We start from the raw sequence: 20,864 nt of genomic DNA, 5'->3' as shown, positions 1-20,864 counted from the left end.
ATGACAGCCACTACTGAGTACTTACTTGGTTCTAAGCACTTTTCACACATTACTTTAAATTTTTATCATAACCCTGAATAGTGAGTAATGTTTGTCCCACTTTAAAGATTACAGAATTCAAGCAGAGGGTCCAGACCTAAGTCACTGTGGCTACTAAATCGACATTCTCTCTAGGTCTCTCCTCTATTTCAGCATAGAACATGCTACCTGAAAAGCTTCCACAGTGAGCTTATCCATGGTCCCCACTTTCAGGGAATGGGAACAAGAACGGGTACCTAATAGCCCCAGGCAGGCAGTGCAGGGGTCAAGGAGTGCAAATCTGAACCAGAGACAGCCTGAGCCCTCCCAGCCTTCCTACCGACTGAGGGCAAAATGGATTCCAGGCCAGAGCATCAAATGGGCAAATACACAATAGTCTCAAAGAGACACTCAGCCAGTATTCATATTCCCCAGCGCCCAAATCCTTCTTGTGGATTTCAACCCACACCCGCACTCAGTGGTAAGAAGATAACGTACAGTTCCAAAGGGTAAACCCCATTGAATTGCAAGCCAGCGATTCCCAAGGGCCACTGAACCATTAAAACATCCACCAGCCTGTTTCTTAGGGAACATTGGCTTGTCAGCAATATGGGTGACTGAGCATATTCTACTATCTCAAGTGAAGATTAATATGTAGCCATTAAAATTTTAGCTAATCTCCTATAAATTATTAACATCTATTACTATAAGCCTCTAACACATAGCTCTGAAATTGCTTTTGATGGTATCACCAATAACCTTCATATTGCTAAATCCAGTGGTCACTTTTGGGGCCTCCTCCCACTAGACGGCTCAGCAGCATTTGACACAGCTGTCCACTCCTTCCTTTCTGAAGCCAGCTTTTCCGGCTTTTTGACAGCACACTACCCTGTTTTCCCCCTCTTAGATTCTCAGTGCAATCTCTCCTTGTCAAAGCACAGTTCTTGGACCTCTTCATCTCTCTTTCTTCTCTCTTCAATTAGGTTATTTTATCTGCTCCATTGACTTTAAATCCCATCTACATGATAACTTCCAAATGTGTATCATTAGCCCAGACTCAACCTGAGTGTAGTAGACTTATGCATTCAACTGTCTTCTTAACTTACACATTCAGCTGTCTTACAGGCCCTTCAGAATTATCATCTAAACTTAAACTTTTATTGTAAACCACAACCACCACTCCAATGCTGGTGCTTACCAAATCTACCCTTTGTCAATAAATGACACCACTATCTACTTGATTCCACAGCCAAATGGGAGTCATCCTCCTCAACTCCTCTTCATCACAATCTCAGAAATTGTCAATTCCAACTCTAAAACACATCTTCGAGCTCTTTACTTCTCTCCATAGCTCCTGTCATTAGATTAATTCAAGCTTTCATCTTTCTCATGATCACTTCAAGGGCCTCCTAACTCACATCTCTATTTATTCTTTTTCTCTCTCCAACTCATCCTCCGTATAACATCCAGAGTAATCTTCTAAAAAATGAAAACACAGAAATGCAATTTCATCACTCTAAAAGTCTTTATTGGCTTCCCATGGTACTTGACATAAATATTTTCTTTTGTCTACAGGGCCTGGGCCCATCTACCTCTTGACCTTCGTCATGGGCCAGTATCCCCTCTTGTCTCTTTGCCCAGCCGGCTGGTCTTCCTCTAGGTCCCCTTGCACACCAAATCCTTTCCATCTTATGGCCTTTGCACCTGCTCTGTCTTCTTCCTAGGATTCTCTTAACCCCACTCTTGCACTGCGGACTTTTTTTTCATCCTGTAAGCCTCTGTTTAAATGTCGGCATTCTGGCCCTATATGACACCCACTTTAAAGTTGGTCCCTTCCTCTGAACTTATTCTCCTATGGAACCTGTTTTTTTTCTTCCATAAAACTTATACTTTGGAATTATAGTTTTATTTGTTTGCTTGTTTTATATTTCCCTCACCAGACAATTGAGTTCCATGAAGACACAGAACGTGCACATATCTGATTTACACCTGTACAAAATTGAACAAATGTTTAACTAAAGGAAATATGCAACCTATTGTTCAGAGAAAAAAAATCAATGTATAGTATATCAATTTTTATAAAAATATAAGTTTATATGTATACAGATAAAAAGAGAAGGTATACTAGAATGTAGATATTACCTTCGAATTATTTTTTATTATGTATTTCTGGGTTTTCCTAATGTCTTACAGTGAGTATGATTTACTTTTAAAATCAGAAACATAAACCTTTTAAGCACTGCTCCTGTTCCTCAGATATATTATGATTAGTTCAGCTCATGGGAAATATGTTGGTTCCTTCCCAGAGGCTGGAATTATATTAGCTACCCACCAAGTGATTAATCCTTATGACTTGAAATAAAATTTGTCTTAGCTAATGCCTTATATTACTAAATAAAACTTTTCTAATTGCTAGAAAAATGTAGTTACATACAATGCTATGCAGTTCCGAGGGGGGTTAGAATTTTGCAGAAAGACAATTATTAATAATATTTATGATGGCACACCTCTAAAAACAGCTACACTTGAAAGAATTGTAAGTTATATCCTCAAAAGTCTTTTTCTGAATATCAATAATACTGGATTGTCAGAGGTACCTGCAAGCCTGATTATAATAATCTCTGGCACAATGACCTTATCCAAATATGTGGACAGTCAAGCACTTTAACATAATTGTACAGTAGCAAGTTTCATCATCTCACAATTCAAACAATTGTTAGAGAAATGTTCTTTTGGTCACCAAGAGTGAAAGTTTTCAGTCATTTGAAAAAAAAAAAGTATATACACTGTTATTTTTGAGAACACAAAACACTGTTTCTTGTAAAACTATAAGCAAAATTAAAAAACAATTCACAATCAAGACTGAAAATTTTCCTTTGTTTTGTGCTTGAGCTAATTGGATAAATATGTACTTTTCCAATTTAGGAACAAATCGTGTAGAAAATGATGGAATAGAAATATTCCTGATTTTTAAATGAACTAATTGTTAGACTGTTTCAGAGGAGCAGTACTGGAAAGAACATTCATCTATTTATGGCACAAAGCAGATGAACTCTTGTTTTGAGAAAAATGTTCAGAAATGTTTAACATATTGTGAAGGCCCAGAACAACCACCCGATATCATATTCATTTTTCAACTAAAGTAAAAATGATGAAGTTAAAAGGTCACCTGGACCAGCACACATCTTTAATTCAGTTGTTACATTAGAATTAAATCTTAGTAGTGGTGATAGAGAGGACAGTCGCCAGAGATTAGACTAGAGGATTAGATAAATTGAGTAGTGCAGACATATTATTGAGATAAATTCAAGAAAAAGAACCTCAGTTTAGGACTATACATATTTAACCTGCATAAAAGATACCAAGTGGAAGTGCATGTACTAGTGTATGAACACAAACCAGAAATTGAAGATTTACATTCTTATACAATTCCTCTTGAATGTTAAACACCGGGATTACCAGAGAATCCATGAACCTTTTTTTCTAAGGGAAAGAAATATAGTTTTGTCATGTAACTCATTATCCAAGACCTTTTTTTGGCATAAATTAATCATCTTAAACTCAATTATAAGAATTTAAGAGGAAGGAACACTCCCAACCTCATTTTATGAAGCCAGCATTACCCTAATACCAAAACTAGATAAAGACAACAAAAAAGAAGGAGAATTACAGACCAATGTCCCTCATGAACATAGATGCCAAAATCCTCAACACAATTCTAGCAAATTGGATCCAGCATTATATCAGAAAGATGATACACCACGACCAAGTAGGATTTATCCCAGGGATGCAAGGATGGTACAATATCCGCAAATCAATAAACATGATGCATCACATAAACAAACTGAGAGATAAAAAATCACATAAATTGATACAGAAAAAGCATTTGACAAAATCCAACACCCTTTCTTGATAAAAACCCTCAGCAAAGTGGGAATAGAGGGATCACATCTAAACATAATAAAAGCCATATATAACAAACCCACAGCCAACATCATACTCAATGGTCAAAAACTAAAATCATTTCCCCTAAGAACAGGAACAAGACAGGGATGCCTACTTGCATCACTCCTGCTTGACATAGCACTAGAAGTGCTAGCCATAGCAATTAGACAAGAAGAAGAAATAAAAGGTATCCAAATTGGAAAAGAAACCGTAAAACTGTCATTATTCACAGATGACATGATACTGTACATAGAAAACCCTAAAGACTTCATCAAAAAATTATTAGACTTAATAAATGAATTCAGCAATGTAGCAGGATACAAAATTAATGCCCAGAAATCTATGGCATTCTTAAACACCAATAGTGAATTTACAAAAAGAGAGATTAAAAAAAAAATCCCATTTACCATTGCACCAAAAAATTAAGATACCTAGGAATAAACTTAACTAAGGATGTAAAAGACCTATACTAGGAAAACTATAGAATACTGAAAAAAGAGATAGAGGAAGACATAAACAGAAGGAAGAACATATCGTGTTTATGGATTGGTAGAATCAACATCATTAAAATGTCCATACTACCCAAAGCAATCTATAGATTCAATGCACTTCCCATTAAAATACCAATGGCATATTTCACAGATCTAGAATGAACTCTCCAAAAAATCATCTGGAATAAAAAAAGACCCCAAATAGATGCAGCAATCCTGAGAAAGAACAAAGTAGGAGGGATCTCAATACCAGATATCAAGCTGTATTACAAAGCCACTGTTCTCAAAACTGTCTGGTACTGGCACAAGAACAGACATATAGACCAACTGAATAGAATAGAGAACCCATAAATCGACCCAAACCACTATGCTCAATTAATATTTGACAAAGGAAGCAAGAGCATACAATGGAGTCAAGACAGTCTCTTAAATAAATGGTGTTGGGAAAACTGGACAAATACATGCAAAAAAATGAAACTATACCACCAACTTACCACATACACAAAAATAAACTCAAAATGGATGAAGAACTTAAACGTAAGACGGGAAACCATAAAAATCTTAGAGGAATCCACAGACAGTAAAATCTCAGACATCTGTTGAAGCACTATCTTAACCGATATAGCTCCTAGAGAAATGGAAACTAAAGAGAAAATAAACAAATGGGACTAAATCAAAATAAAAAGCTTCTGCACAGCAAAAGAAACCATCAAGAAAACAACAAGAAAGGCCACTGCATGGGAGAACATATTTGCCAATGTTATCTCTGATAAGGGTTTAATCTCCAAAATTTACAGAGAACTCATACAACTCAACAAAAGGAAGATAAACAACCTAATCAAAAAATGGGCAATGGACCTAAATACTTTTCAAAAGAGGACATACAGAAGGCAAGAGACATATAAAAACATGCTCAAAGTCACTAATCATCCTTGAGATGCAAATCAAAACGACAGTGAGGTACCATCTCACACCTGTCAGAATGGCTATCATCAACAAATGACAAATGCTGGCAAGGATGCAAAGAAAAAGGAACCCTCATGTACTGCTGATGGGAATGCAGACTGATGCAGCCACTGTGGAGAATAGTATGGAGTTTCCTCAAAAAACTAAAAATGGAACTCCCATTTGACCCAGTGATCCCACTTCTAGGAATATATCCCAAGATACCAGAAACACCAATCAGAAAGGATATATGCATCCCTATATTCATAGCAGCACAATTTATAATAGCTAAGATTTGGAAACAGCCTAAGTGCCCATCAGCAGGTGAGTGGATTAAAAAACTGTGGTACATCTACACAATGGAATACTATGTTGCTGTAAAAAGGAAGGAACTCCTACCATTTGCAATAGCATGGATGAACCTGGAGAGCATTATGCTAAGTGAAATAAGTCAGTTGGATAAAGATAAATATCACATGATCTCACTCATTTTTAAAATATAATGAACAACATAAACTGATGAACAAAAACAGAACTAGAGACAGAGAAGCATGGATCAGACTGTCAAACCTCAGAGGAAAGGCAGGGGAGAGTGGGGGTAAGGGAGAGAGATCAACCAAAGGACTTATATGCATGCATATAAGCATAACCAATGGACACAGACACCAGGGGGGTGGGGGCATGAGCAGGGGGGTGGGGGGCATAAGGGGGATAAGGACACATATGTACTAGTAACACCTTAATCAATAAAGAAAATTTAAAAAAAAAGGAACACAAAAATAAAATCTGAAGGCTTTATCCAGATCTTACATTATTATAGATCAACTAGAGGCCTGGTGCAAAAAAATTGTGCATGGTCGGAGGGTGTCTCCTTAGCCCAGCCTGTACCCTCTCCAAATCAAGACTCCTCAGTGGATGTCCGACTGCCAGTTTAGACCCAACCGGACCTCAATTGGACATCACTCTCACAATCTGGGACCGCTGGCTCCTAACTGCTCACCTACCTGCTTTCGTAGTCACCCCTAATTTCCCCCTGCCAGCCTGATCACCCATAACTGCCTCTGCCTGCCGACCTGATCACCCCTAACTGCCCCGCCCCCTGCTAGCCTGGTTGCCCCTAACTGTCCCCCCCACCGCTGGCCTGGTTGCCCCTTACTAGCCCCCCTCCTCCACCAGTGTGGTCGCACCACACAACCTGCTGTTCAGTCATTTGGTCATCCCTCATTAACCCCCCTGCTGACCTGGTCGCCCCACGCAGCTTGCTGTTCAGTCGTTTGGTCATCCTTCACCTACCCCCCTGCCAGCCTTGTCACCCCTTGCAGCCTGCTGATCGTTAATGTTACTGTGACGGTGTCCCAGACAATTTGCATATTCCTCTATTATTAGTATAGACTAGAGGCCCGGTGCACAAAAATATGTGCACTCGGGGGAACGGGGGTCCTTCAGACCGGCCTGTGCCCTCTTGCAGTCTGGGATCCCTCGGGAGATAACGACCTGCTGGCTTAGGCCTGCTCCCGGGTGGCAGAGGGCAGGCCCAGTCCCTAGGTGCAGCCCCTAGTCGGGCTCAGGGCAGGGCTGATTGGGGAGTTGGGGCGCCTTCCCCTGTCATGCACAGAGCAGGGCAGATTGGGAGGTTGCGATGCCACCCTCAGTCACGCTCAGGGTAGGGCCGATTGGGGGGTTGGGGCACCGCCCCCTGTCACACTCAAGGCAGGGTCGATGAGGAGGTTGCGGCGCCACCCCCTATCACGCACAGAGCAGGGCCCATCAGGGGGGTTGGGGCTCCATACCCTGTCATGCACAGAGCAGGGTCAATCAGGGGGTTGGGGAGCTCCCCCCTGTCATGCACAGAGCAGGGCCGATCAGGGGGTTGAGGAGCTCCCCCCCTGTCACTCACAGAGCCGCAGGGCGATCAGGGGGTTTGGGCGCTGCCCCCTGTCACGCTGATCCTGGTGCCAGGAGGCCTCTCGGCTCCGCTGATCCCAGTGCTGGGAGGCATATTACCCTTTTACTATATAGAATAGAGGCCTGGTGCATGGGTGGGGGCTGGCTGGTTTGCCCTGAAGGGTGTCCTGGATCAGGGTGGGGGTACCCACTGGGGTGACTGGCCAGCCTGGATGAGGGGATGATGGCTGTTTGCAGCTGGTCACACACCCTTCAGGGTGGGGGTCCCCACTGGGGTGCCTGGCCAGTCTGGGTGAGGGGATGATGGCAGTTTGCAGCTGGTCACACACCCTTCAGGGTGGGGGTCCCCACTGGGGTGCCTGGCCAGTCTGGGTGAGGGGCTGAGGGCTGTTTTCAGGTTGGGACTGAAGCTCCCAACCGCTCCTTTTTTTCTTTTTTTCTTTTTTCTTTTTTTTCGGGTGCTGAAAACAGGTTTCTGGCCTTTGTTTACCGTCTATATTTGATACAATGTTGCGGTCCGGCTGGTTGAAGCTCCTCTGAGTAAAGCAGGTTTCTGGGGTTTTTTTAGCTTCTTTATTCGCAACATAGTTGCTTAGAGTTGCAGCTGAGAGGCCGGCAAGTCAGGCGGGGAAGGTTGGAGTTCTCCGTCACTGAAGCAAGCAAGCCTTCCTGTTGGCATCAGCTGCCTGGCTGCCTGGCTGCCGGCCGCCATCTTGGCTGCCAGTTAATTTGCATATCTCAGCCCTACTCTGTGAGTGACAGGGGGATTAGCCAATGGGAAGGGTAGCGGAGTGACACTAATTACCATGTTTCTCTTTTATTAGTGTAGATGTAGCTATAGAAGTAGATATATATGTACACACACACATACACAGAGGGGGGGGGGAGAGAGAGAATGAGAAGTGACTTCCTTCTAACATTCTTGGTTAAGAAAGAACATCTCACATAAGGGATTATTTTCCTTTTTTAGGATCTTCTATTTTTAGGAATGAACCTGACTTATTAACCATCAAAAAAAGACACCTTGATCATTTCACTATAATTGTTACACGTAAAATATAGAAAGGACTAAACTCCATCCATTTTTAAAATTAGATGATTTAATGTTAAAACCTTATTTAAAACATTTTAACATTAAATTATACCTTTATAATATATTAAGGAATTGTTTTTACCATGTCATTGCTTGCTGTTAATTCTATGATTAGTGACATGTTTTAACATCAGAAAAAGGAGGAAAAAAATGGAATCAATTTATCCATGAGGTTCTTACTGGTGATTATGGGTTAATTTTATCACAGACCTGTTAGCTTATCATTTATGTGATTCAAAATATTTTTAAATAAATTTGGCAGATTATTATTTTAATTATTTTAAATTAAATTAGATTGCCCAATTATTTTAAATTAGGTTATTTTATTTAGATGGTTATCTAAATTCAATTGAAAATAAACTTTAAAAATGTCACACCAACCCTGTTATTTTTGAATATTTAAAAACAGTTCTTCACACATACACAATAAAGGTTGTTGCCTGATAGTCATTAAAATGTAGGCAATCATGTATTTAAAATACTCAAAATTAAAATTTAATAAATTTCTCAGAAATCTTCCAAATTAATCATTCCTATAACTTTTCCTAGCTTAGCTATCTCCCCAGAAGCAAAAGTAAACCCACTCTGGAAAAATATAAAATCAACCAAAGCCTCAAGTTATCTCTAATTTGTCTTATTCAGTATTCAGTGATTACTACAAATTTGTCAATTATACCTTGAGAAAATTGGGCAAAATCTAAAAAAAAAAAAAAATTCAAGACAAATCTACAGCACTCTTTCCAAGACTAGTATGGCTGACATGGAAATCCAAATGAATGTACATAGTATTTTCCTTAGGGACACAAAATCTATTTCTGCTAAACCAGCAATGCCTTAAGACTGACTATGCACACCATAGGATATATTGGTTTTACAAAGTTTTTTCAACCACATGCTGCACAACTGTGCTTGCAAGAGAACACCAAATGTCTTCTGCTACAATCCCCTCGATCAGTCACAGTGGAGAAGTCATGATACCTACAGTGAGAACCCTTCAAATGTCTAAAGTAATATGACCCATGCGGAGAAAATACATGCTCAGCAGTATAGTGTAGTTTAAACGTTGTTTTAAAAAAAAGAAAAGAAAATCTAACCAAGCAAAAATACGTCCTTGTCCTGCAACCGGGCCCTCAGTGCTTTAGCCACAGTGTTGCCCAAAGACCGTGGGGAGTTTCCTCTCTCCTATATCAATAACTTGAGACGTTTCACTACAATATTTCTACAGAACAAAACGGAGAAAATGAATACCCCCTCAGCTCTAAGAGGTAAATAGAATGTTCTCAACAGATGCTATCATTCAAATTTTAAAATACGCTTTAACGTTAAGATAAAAAGCAGCCCAGCCCAGCTGACACAGCTCAGTGGTTGAGCATTGACCTATGAACCAGTAGATCACGGTTCAGTTCCTGGTCAGGGCACATGCCTGGGTGAGGGCTCGATCCCCAGTAGGGGGTGTACAGGAGGCAGCCGATCAATAATACGCTCTCATCATCGATGTTTCTATTTCTCTCTCTTTCTCCCTCTCCTTCTCTAAAAAAAATAAAAAAATAAAAAAATAATAAATATATATATATATATATATATATATATATTTTAAAGATAAAAAGCAGTACAATAAGCATTTGTTTCTCAGAAGTAATTAGCATCCCACATAAATGTCCTCACATGAAAACTGTGACCTTTGTACCAAAATGATTCTGAAGGGACTCTTCCAACTCATAAATTCTGAAGCCATGAGCAGTGTGTGCCCATGTCTGAGGCTATCCTCAAATGTATCCTTTCAACAAATATTAACTGAGCACCCTCTCAGATTACAGCCCCATCCCAAAAGCGGTAGCACAGGAGCTTGACCTTTCAGGAACACGGAGTTAAAAAGTGAAGATAAAACATAGGAGAAAATGTTGTTTGTTGAATGATATAAAGTAGAAGGTGACAAGGACCTGAAGAAAGATACGGAAGTTATGGCATTTCAAAGGTGCAAGGAGAAAATTCTAGTTGTGAAGGTCAGGAAAGACCAATAGGTAAAGTAACATGTAAACTGAGCTATGAAGAATTTTCTCATCTTTGCGTGTTTATATGCGTGTTTATATATCAGGCAGATATTATTCAGCATGGAGATGAGGAAATGTGAAAACAGCTCAATGTCAATGGAATGAAGCAGAGACAGTGCCTACTATTACAATCAGCACGTGGCAGTAGATTTGCCTCCAAACTACAAACACTGTGGGTTACAAGCAACTTTCATCGCATACTAACTTAGGAAGTCTGGAACCAACTCTATAATTTTATATGTTTAAAAGTAATTCACAAAACAGATTACTAATGGATAACTAAAATTTAATGCAAAGGAGCTAATTGCAACATTTTCAGAAGCTTTCAAGTCAAGTGTGCATCCTTAGGGATGTTACTTTGCTAGTTCCACTTGCCACTAAGAGGTTTTCATATTTTCGTAATTCATGGCACTTAAGTATCATTTCTAGCTCCAAAATTATTATGCACTAAAATATAATTTTTGTTTTAAAAGATCCATTACTTTGAGAGCTTTTGATAATTCACAATCATTAAATAGAATTTACTGATATTCATGTAATTCTAAAAGTGTCAGACACAATTTTAAAATTGCAGATTTCAGCTATAGAATAACTTAAAATAATTTTTCTATCACTTTATTTGGAGGATTTGTTTCAACATGTGAGGCCCCTTTTTATTTTTTTATTCCTTTTTAATATCTAAAAGTTCATCCCAGAACATAAAATCATGTGGCTAGTTACTACATATTTTTCAAGAACACATCTAAATTCAAACACAAACACAACCACTATATTACTGACACAGTGCTGACACCTAAATCAGTAACTTGATTGCATAAACATACTGACATTCCTGATAAAATTCTCCAATGATATTGCATGCTCCTTGAGGTAGAAATATTGTCTAATTTACATTTTTACACATCACTACCGCTGAGAGCCACCCAGTAAATATAGGTTAAATTGATAAGTGGATGGATATATTTAAAATTATTAATCAAGCATCTATAATATCCTTTCACTTGTCTGATGCCAAATATCCTGAGAATAATTATCAAGGCTGTTCAAACCAGTCCTCCTCAGGGTGAGGCACTTAGGCATATGAATTATTTTAAGCTGAAAGCAATCGAGACCCTAAGGGCTCAAGAGAACCTTTTCCCTCTCCTTTAAAGAATTTAAATAACGGCCCCAGCCCATAAAAAGAATTATCACCAGAAATAACTTTTTATGACCTGTCTACAGGACAGGGCAAACTTTTAATTATTGGCCAGGTGTGCTTCTTATCATCCTGCAATGACCTTCCTCACCTCTGAAGCACCAAGGTGCCTCACCTCATCCTTAGCTCAGAATGCCATATATGCCTCATTTTACCTTTGTGTAGTTGAACCCCTTGGGTATGTTGGGTCTGTAACTCTCTCATGCATGTGGGGCTCCCATATGCACATTTGTAATTAAATTTGGACATTTTCTTTTGTTAATTTGCCTCTTGTCTATTTTATTATTAGACCAACCAGAAGAAGCTAGAAGGGTGGAGGAAAGCTCCCCGCCCCTCCTTCGCGCCCGCCCCCCCCCCCCCACACACACACACACTTTATTATACTGATTTTTGCTATTATATTTTTAAAAAATGTACAATACTTAAAAGATACTTGGGTGAACTGATGAGTACCCACCATAAAATCATAGACTTGGGAGGAAATTAGAGCCGATCAAGTGCAACTTCTTACCTGGTGAATCAGTCTAACACCTGTTTGAATGCAGGACAACCACTAGAGTCCAGGGTACAGTTCTAAAAACCTGTTCTACTGTGGGATACTCTAAATGTTACCAATGTTGCCCTAGCCGGCTTGGCTCAGTGGATAGATCATCGGCCTGCGGACTGAAGGGTCCCAAGTTCGATTCCGGCCAAGGGCACATGCCTGGGTTGTGGGCTCGATCCCCAGTGGGGGGCATGCAGGAGGCAGCCGATCAATGATTCTCTCTCATCATTGATGTTTCTCTCTCTCCTCCTCCTCTCCCTTCCTCTCTGAAATCAATAAAGAAATATATTTTTTAAAAAATAAAAATAAATAAATAAATGTTACCAATGTCTTCTTCACAGTGGCCTATATAAAGCCTCTTTGTCCTTCCATCCTTTGGGCCAAATTTTTTGTTTCCCTCTTTGTTTGTTTGTTTGAATGTCAAGTATAGCCCCATTTCTAAATGAAAATAAGAGTTTGAGGATAATAATTATGACTATTCTATTCAGAATCTTTGTATTTTTCAGATTACACATTCATTCATTGATAATGGCATAACTTCCATACCTTTCTTCAAGATGGTAGCCCTCCTTAAATACACACTTGGCATTTGAATGGTTGAAAAATAACATTCTAGGTTTGCTTACGCCAAAGCAAAATACAATAGTGTTTGATTCAATGACATGAAATTGCCAATACAACCATTTTTGACCTACAAAAATGACAATTTCATATAGCTCGACATTAACAGCATTATCTTCCTTGATGTAAGCACTGCACATCCATCAATGAATCCTCAGATTGCATTAGCTTTTTAGCAGCTGTATAACATCACAGCTTTATATTAGGTTTGAGGCCAAGTAAATCCCTCAGGTCATTTTCCCATCAACTTGTGCAATGAATTTTACGGAATGTATAATGCAGGAATTTACTTACCTGCCACTTACTAGTTTTATTATGCTTATGAAATTTTTTTGATCTCTTAGAGTTCCAATGTATCCGAAATCATATAGTGCTGACTATATGCCAGACACGTAGTCATTATGGGTGGTTCACATTTCATCCTCAGAGCAACCACACGAGCTAGAATCATTATCTCATTCCCCACGTTACAGAGGGAAAAACAGAAACACTGAGAGGACAGGTGCACTCTCTTAATCGCTCTATTACACCGGCGCTCACAATAAGGAACTGTCTTTCTCAAGTGGTTTGGGATAATTGAATAACATACATAGCGTATTTCATTTTTCCATCTCTTTCCTTTATCCAGCATGATCAATTAGCTGCTAAACGCAAGAGATTTTAGCTACAAAATGCTTGTCTCTTGCATCTGGCATTTCCTTTCTATTCTTGCAGATCATTCTCTAGTTCTTAACACTTTTACTTCTTTTGCAATTCTACTGAAATTGTCTCTTAACTGGCATTTCCCCATATTGTCCACCTGCCTTCCACTCACTCTATGATTCTGCGTCCTATTTCTTGTCACTTTCTCAATTTCTACTTTGTTTGTATAACCCCATTTGAATGTTATTGCCTCTTACTAGTACTTTCTATTCCTTCAAAGAGAAAAAATAAACAGGCAATATCGTTTCCTGTTTTTATTTTTATTTATTTATTTTATCCCATCACCATGTATCCCCCATAGACTCTCTTCCACCTCCACCCACCTCCCCTCACACCAGTCACCACACTATTGTTTTTAATTACACAATTTTCCCTTAAATAGTAGGCCTCCCTCTCGTATTGTCTTTCCTTCAGAGTCAAACCTTAAAGAGTAAGTATAAAGCTCCAAAGACCAATTTATAGAATGTCCTTCCATTAATAAAACCAAAACATATAAGTTGGGATTAGAAAAGGGTTCTGGAAAGCAAGGTGGTCTAAGAGCAGAGGCTCTGAAGCCTGATGGTCTGGGTTGAAATCTCTACTCAGTGTTTTACCACTGGGTAATTCTTGTCAAATCACCTAAGCTTCCTGCCCGCTTCCGTTTCCTCGGGGGTAAAATAAGGACGAAAATAATATCTACCCCTTAGGGCTGTTGTGCAAATTAAATTAGTCAATATATCTAAAGGGCTTACAACATTAGCCATTATTATTACAAAAGACTTTGTAAATTAAGGATCTCATTGCTTAAGCATCAGGAAAGTCTCAGCGTTAGGCATTTGCTTTGGTCCAGATGCCTATTCCTGTACCTATGGACCTTATCTCAGTTCTTTATTGGCCCCTCAAGTAATGCTATTTTCTAAACACCCCTGGTAAAGTAATGCTATTTTCTAAACACTCCTGACCTATGGTCAGTTAGCAGTTCCACCGCAATGTCCCAGGCCTTTGAGAAAATGAACTGTAGAGCAAATAACAAAAGGAAAGCATATCCCTCAGGAAAATAATCAAAGGAATAACTAGAGGAACAAGAGAGAGGGACAGAGACTCATAAGAAAACAAAAGATAACATGGGTCTGAATAAAGGAGACAGCTTATCTGAGATTTTTTTTATGAAAAAGAATTCATAACACTCAATAACCGATTAAATGAAGGAGGTGTAGGAAGAAAGTCAAGGATGGCTGCAAAAACTGCAGTTGGGTATTTTGGCTGGTGATGTCATCAGCTACATTTTGGAGGGGAGAAGCAAGCCTGGTGAGCTGACACTTGTATACGCAGAGTTTGACATAAAGATCGAATCACCGGAAGCAATTAAGTAAGAGAAACTGGTGCTCAGTATACCACCTACCCATTATCAGTAGAGACATTTTTTGAATTGGTTTGCTCTCTCAGTTTCGAGGATAAATTATAATGATCTGCTCTTGCCCTCTCTCTCACGATTGAGACACATGGGTAAAATGGCTGGCTGAGAAGCAATCTGTGGTGACAGAGAGCACAGATCTCACCAGGGAAATCTCACCAGAAACTGTAACCTCATTAAAACAATGCACTAAATTCCTGGGGTAACCAGCAGCTACAAGCAGATGGAAAGGCCTTTTATTTGAATATGCTCCCCTCCCCTCCAGGATCCATGTTTGCATTGGAACCTAGACATGCATTAGAAAGTAAATGGACTAAAATAGAAATTCTGCCTCATTGCTTTTGCTTTACTAAACAAAGTATATTTGTATTAGGAAACTAAGTTTCTACTTTATTTTCAAATAATAAGTTGGCAATAAGCAGGTGATAGTTGATATCACGCAGCACACTTAAAACCACCCCCTTTAAAATGGTATTTTAGAAAATCAGCAGTTGACCTGCAAAAGTAAGACTTCAGTTACATAAGAACTGAAACACATTAAATTTACTTTTGACTGAGGAAAATACAAGTTTCAAGACTAGAATATTCCACAGGAAAGTCATCAATGAGCCAAATATTCAGGATTATTAAAAATAAAACACAACGGTTACTTTCACAAAATGAAGCAGAAATTCATTTTGGATTTAAAAAGACTTAAAATAACTAAAACCAGTAAAGTATCATCCTCAAATTGTAACTTATACCCTGCCTTCCAGCACAGTGATTTTTTAAAAATTTTAATTCTTACCTCTCTCCATTCTTTATTTCCAACTCCTTGTATATATAAGACACAAACTACAAAAGATGAAAAACATATATATGTCATTTATAAAAATCAGATATGAATAAATCATTTATTTTTCTACTGTTCAAAAACAACACCAAAATTAATTCCTAATTCCCGGCCCTCCTCTTGCCAGAAAATTGCTAGTAAATCATTAAATGGCTGAATTTTTTGTGTAAAGAAACAAAGAACAAACTATATCAGATCTTTAAAACTTAATTAGATAAAGAGCTTGGCACATAAAAAAATATAATGATAATTTACTAATGTCTCTACATTATGCTACAGATGTAGATAACTTTTAAAACTATGGTTTGAGACATTTCAGTATGCTACTAGACATGTCAGAAGTTTTTCCTAAATACCTATTGTATTCAAAGCCATCACCGGAAGAACAACCTAGAACAAATTATACTGCCATCCTCAATAGAGTCATACCTCATTTTATTGTACTTTGTAGATATTGTATTTTTTTTTTACAATAAAAGGTTTGTGACAACCCTGTGTTAAGCAAGACAATCGGTACCATTTCTCTAACAGCATTTGCTCACTTCGTGCCTCTGTGTCACATTTAGGTAATTCTCTCAATACTGCAAATATTTTCATTATTGTTATTTTGATTTTGGTGATCTGTGATCAGTGATCTTGGATGATGCTATTATAATTGCTTTGGGGTGCCAATATCAGATGGCAAACTTAGTTGATAAATGTTGTGTGTGTTCTGACTGTTCCGCTGACCAGTCGTTCCCGGGCCTTCCTTCCTCTCCTTGGGCCTCCCTCTTCCCTGAGACACAACCAGAGTGAAGTTAAGCCATACCATACAATGGCCCCTAAATATTCAAGTGAAAGAAAGAGTTGTACGACTCTCACTTTAATCAAAAGCTAAAAAGGATAAAGCTGAGTGAGGAAGGTCTATCAAAAGCCAAGACAGGCCCTAAGCCTCTTCTGCCAGTTAGCCAAGTTGTAAATGCAAAAGGAAAAGTTACTGAAGGAAATTAAAAGTGCTATTCCAGTGAACACACAAGTGATAAGAAAGCAAAACAGCCTTATTGCTGACATGGAGAAAGTTCTAGTGGTCTGGACAGATCAAATCAACCCCAGCATTCCCTTAAGCCAAAGCCTAATCCAGAGCAAGGCCCTAACTCGCTTCAGTTCTCTGAAGCCTGAGGGAGGTGAGGAAGCTGCAGAAGAGAAGTCTGAGCTAGCAGAGCTTGATTCATGAGGTTTCAGGAAAGAAAATGAACGCCTGGCTTTAAGGCTTCAAAAGACAGGCTAATTCTCTTGTTAGGGGCTAAAGTAGTGGGTGATTTAAAGTTCAAGCCAATGCTCATTTACCATTCGGAAAATCCTAGGGCCCTTAGGAACTATGCTAAGTCTACAACAAAACCTAGATGACAGTACATCTGGTTACAATATGATTTACTGAATATTTTAAGCCCACTGTTGAGACCTACTGCTCAGACAAGAAAACATTCCTTTCAAAATATTACTGCTCATCCACACTACACGTGGTCATCCAAGAGCTCTGCTGGAGATATACGATGAGGTTGTTGTTTTCATGCCTGCTAACACAACAGCCATTCTTCAGCCCACATATTAAGGGGTAATTTCAACTTTCAGGTCTTATTATTTAAGAAATATAGTTCATAAGGCTATAGCTGCCATAGAGAGCGATTCCTCTGTTGTATCTGGGTGAAACAAATGGAAATCCTCCTGAAAAGGATTCACCGTCTAGATGCCATTAAGAACTTCTTTGATTCATGGGGCAAGGGCAAAATATCAACATTAACAGGAGTTTGGAAGAAGTTGACTCCAATCCTCACGGATGACTTTGAGGAGCGTGACTTCAGCGGAGGAAGTAACTGCAGATGGGGTGGAAATAGCCAGAGGGCTAGCATTAGAAGTAGAGTCTGAAGATGTGACTGAATTGCTGTGATCGCATCATAAAACTTTAACAGATGAGGAGTTGCTTCTCATGGATGAGCAAAGAAAGTGGTTTCTTGAGATGGAATCTACCCCTACTTAAATGTTTTAATTTACTATTTACCAACTATTTCTGAGTCATGGTGTCTGCTTTTAGGGGACAGAAGTATTATTTTAATTTGATTTCTGACTGTCAACCATAAAGAGAAGATGCAAATGGTAGATTAAGGATTTGGGGTAAAGATTAAGGAATTACAAAAAAGTCCCACTTACTTATCAAATGAGCTATAAAAAACTTTAACACCCACAAATTATACCATTTCCCAATGAGTACCTCAAGAATTCTAACATCTGACAAAACCTTTCCCCTATAATTAATCCACATTTTTTCATACATTTGTGGATATGGAGAGCAGTTAGCTATCAACTTTAAATAGTGCACAATTTGTACTAACTGATTTATACATTAATTTGGCTGTTTTCTAATTCAAACTATCTTTTTTTATTTTACAAATTATCTCTGATTTTCAAAATCTCTATTTAGGCATCAAAAAATTCAGCTCATATAAGATGTTATATATTTCATGTAGTTATATATGCCTCATACACTGCTTTTATTTACAAAAAAAAAAAAAGTAAGAGTATTACTCTGTGACTAAAACACTTAAACACATATGATTGTTTTTCAAATATGATTTCTGCCACATGGCCATAGCATGAGACTGTAGTTCAAAGGTGAACTGTCCTGCATTGGAGTCATCTGCACTTCCATCCTACTTTCAAAAAGCTGAGCAACTCCCTCTTTAGATAAGTACTGCCCAGGGAGATGAGCACACAGGGCTTGAGTCCATCCCCCTTCTTTCTTTCCAGGCTTTAAAACAAATATTTAAACAAAAATTATGAGTTCCATACAATTGTTGCAAAATCAGAAAGTAAAATAAATAGAATATCAAAAGCAAGTAAACAGATACTTACTTGGATCAGATTTAGAAAATGTGTCTCTGTCAAGAAGATTTCTGTTGAATAAAACAGAAAATGTTAGATGAATATAAGGCCAAAATATTTATATAAATATATACATATACACCTAATGCATATATATATACATATATATATATTGCATATAATGTATTGCATATGTATATATAGTACACACACACAACCAAATAAAAACTCGCCACAGACCTGCCTGTATTTATTCAAAAGACATCACTGGAGTTTGGGAAGCCAGGGGGGTTTATTTGTTCAGCCTTTGCACTGAAGTTAGCTGATAACAAGACTTGCCACAGTCTAAGATTAAAATCCTTTGAGAGAATTAACTTTTAGGTTTCCTTTTCGTCCTTCACTAATGAGTACATAGATACTCAAAAATGTTTCCTGAATTGAATCGTGAGTTGTTACTAATGCAAAAGTGTTTGGGATTCAGAGCATGTGATCACATTAGTCCCCGCCATTAGAAGGCAACAGTGAAGCACCATCTACTGTCGTGCCTGACATCAAACCTGATGAGCTTTATGTCGCCATTACAGTTTGGAAATTTAAGATGGGTATGCACAGATCTTGCTTGAAGATTCTTCCCAGTAGAGGAAAAGCTTAAAAAGGTAGACAAGGCCATTACTAGAACCCACTTATTCTTTTTTTACAGATATTTCCACCTCTACAATAAAAATGGGTATTCAGAAAATGTCGCTATCTGGATTTCTCTGGTACTGGAATATCCTCTTAAACTCAATGAGTAGTAATGCAGCCCTTTATGCTCATAATAACGCTGAGGAATATAAAAAAGTTAAGTTCACTATGCTCTGATTAATAAGGCAGATAATTATTAGAAAAAAATATCTAAAACTTTTTTTTTTTTTCTAAAAAGTCATCATTTGAAGCTATAACCTTGTCTAAAAAACTTGGCTGTCCAAAAGGATGACTTGAAGGTTCCAGAAGTTAAATTTGTACTCCATACTCATCCTTCACTAATTAGTACTAATTTATAATTCATAAAGTATATTTCTATACTTAATACTTATAAGAATCCCATGTTTAAGCTGTCTTATTCCTCCAAAAGGACTATTACTTGTGTGCATTTATCTGTCTGCCCTTGGTATTTGAAAGGCCTCCTGTTTTCATATCAATCTGATATCCTTTTAGTTGTTTCTATTCCTAGAAAGAAGAGAAAATGTCTGCCATATCTATATTTGGAATTAAGTCAGATTCAAAAATCACTAGTCAGAAATCAAATTAAAATAATACTTCTGTCCCCTAGAAGCAGACACCATGACTCAGAAATAGTTGGTAAATAGTAAATTAAAACATTTCCATTTGAGAAATTACTGTGACATATTTACAGAAACCAGCTCTCCACTTACGGAGAACTTCTCCAGCCCTTCCTGTGCTTCCAGTGTTTGCTAATTAAGTGTCCTCAGAAAACGTAATTCAGCTTTCTCTCAGAGTTCATAAATACCAAGGAGCATGACAAAGGAAAACATTGCAGAGTGGTTGGGACTCAAAAACCATCTTACATGCTTATTTAAAAGAAAACAATTTGATTTTAACCACAAATGCAAAATAATGGGCTTCTAGCAACAAAAAGATAAACAGTCTTAATCGGAGACTTTACTGGTCACGTTGTTTCTTCCAGTCATTATGATCCATAAAACATAATGGTAAAGTCAAAAACAAAGAAACAAAAAATCTTAGCTCTTTTATATGAAGAGAAATAAAACTCTTCATCACGTAGTCCCTGAAATGTACAATTTAAATATCCCATTGCTGTCTGATGATAAATGTGATCTATTCTTTAGTCATATGAAGGTAACAGGATCTCTGACTATATTTAATTTCCAAAGACTACTTACCCAAACATATACAATTTGAAAAGTTTGGGAAAGGCAAGTATTCTTAAATAATATTTATTTACTGCAAAACGCCAGTGATTGTCAACATATGTCATTCAGGTTGGATTTATAAAAGGAATACAAGATTTTTACCTTCCCAAATTCTATTAGCAACAAAGCACACTCACACGAAGTAAAACGAGATAGGTATTGTTGCAAAGGCCGTTTCATCAGAAAACAAAGTACGCTGAGGCTCAGAGACACTGAGTAAATGAATAAGAGCACACAGCCCCGGACGGGATAATCCAGTGCAGCCAGCGCCTTCTGAATCTGATTGCCCTGTTCTTTGCAAAATTCCACACAGTCTGGAGACGTCCAGAAGAAACA

The 20,864-nt window shown here is 38.1% G+C and overlaps 1 protein-coding gene across 1 annotated transcript in view; it reads right to left on the bottom strand.

Annotated features, from left to right (window-relative positions):
• The window catches only part of CPNE8 (copine 8), a 193,277-nt gene that overhangs the window by 145,269 nt on the left and 27,144 nt on the right, over positions 1 to 20,864 (bottom strand). The window contains exons 2-3 of the mRNA XM_081083691.1: positions 18,625 to 18,665; positions 15,691 to 15,737 (exon numbers count right to left, since the gene is read on the bottom strand). Of these exons, the coding sequence (XP_080939817.1) occupies positions 15,691 to 15,737; positions 18,625 to 18,665 (88 nt within the window). The remainder of the gene's footprint in view (positions 1 to 15,690; positions 15,738 to 18,624; positions 18,666 to 20,864) is intronic.

Source organism: Myotis nattereri, assembly GCF_964212035.1.
Source record: "Myotis nattereri genome assembly, chromosome: 2".
NCBI classification, from domain to species: Eukaryota; Metazoa; Chordata; class Mammalia; order Chiroptera; family Vespertilionidae; genus Myotis; species Myotis nattereri.
This window is presented reverse-complemented; position numbering and strand designations above follow the sequence as displayed.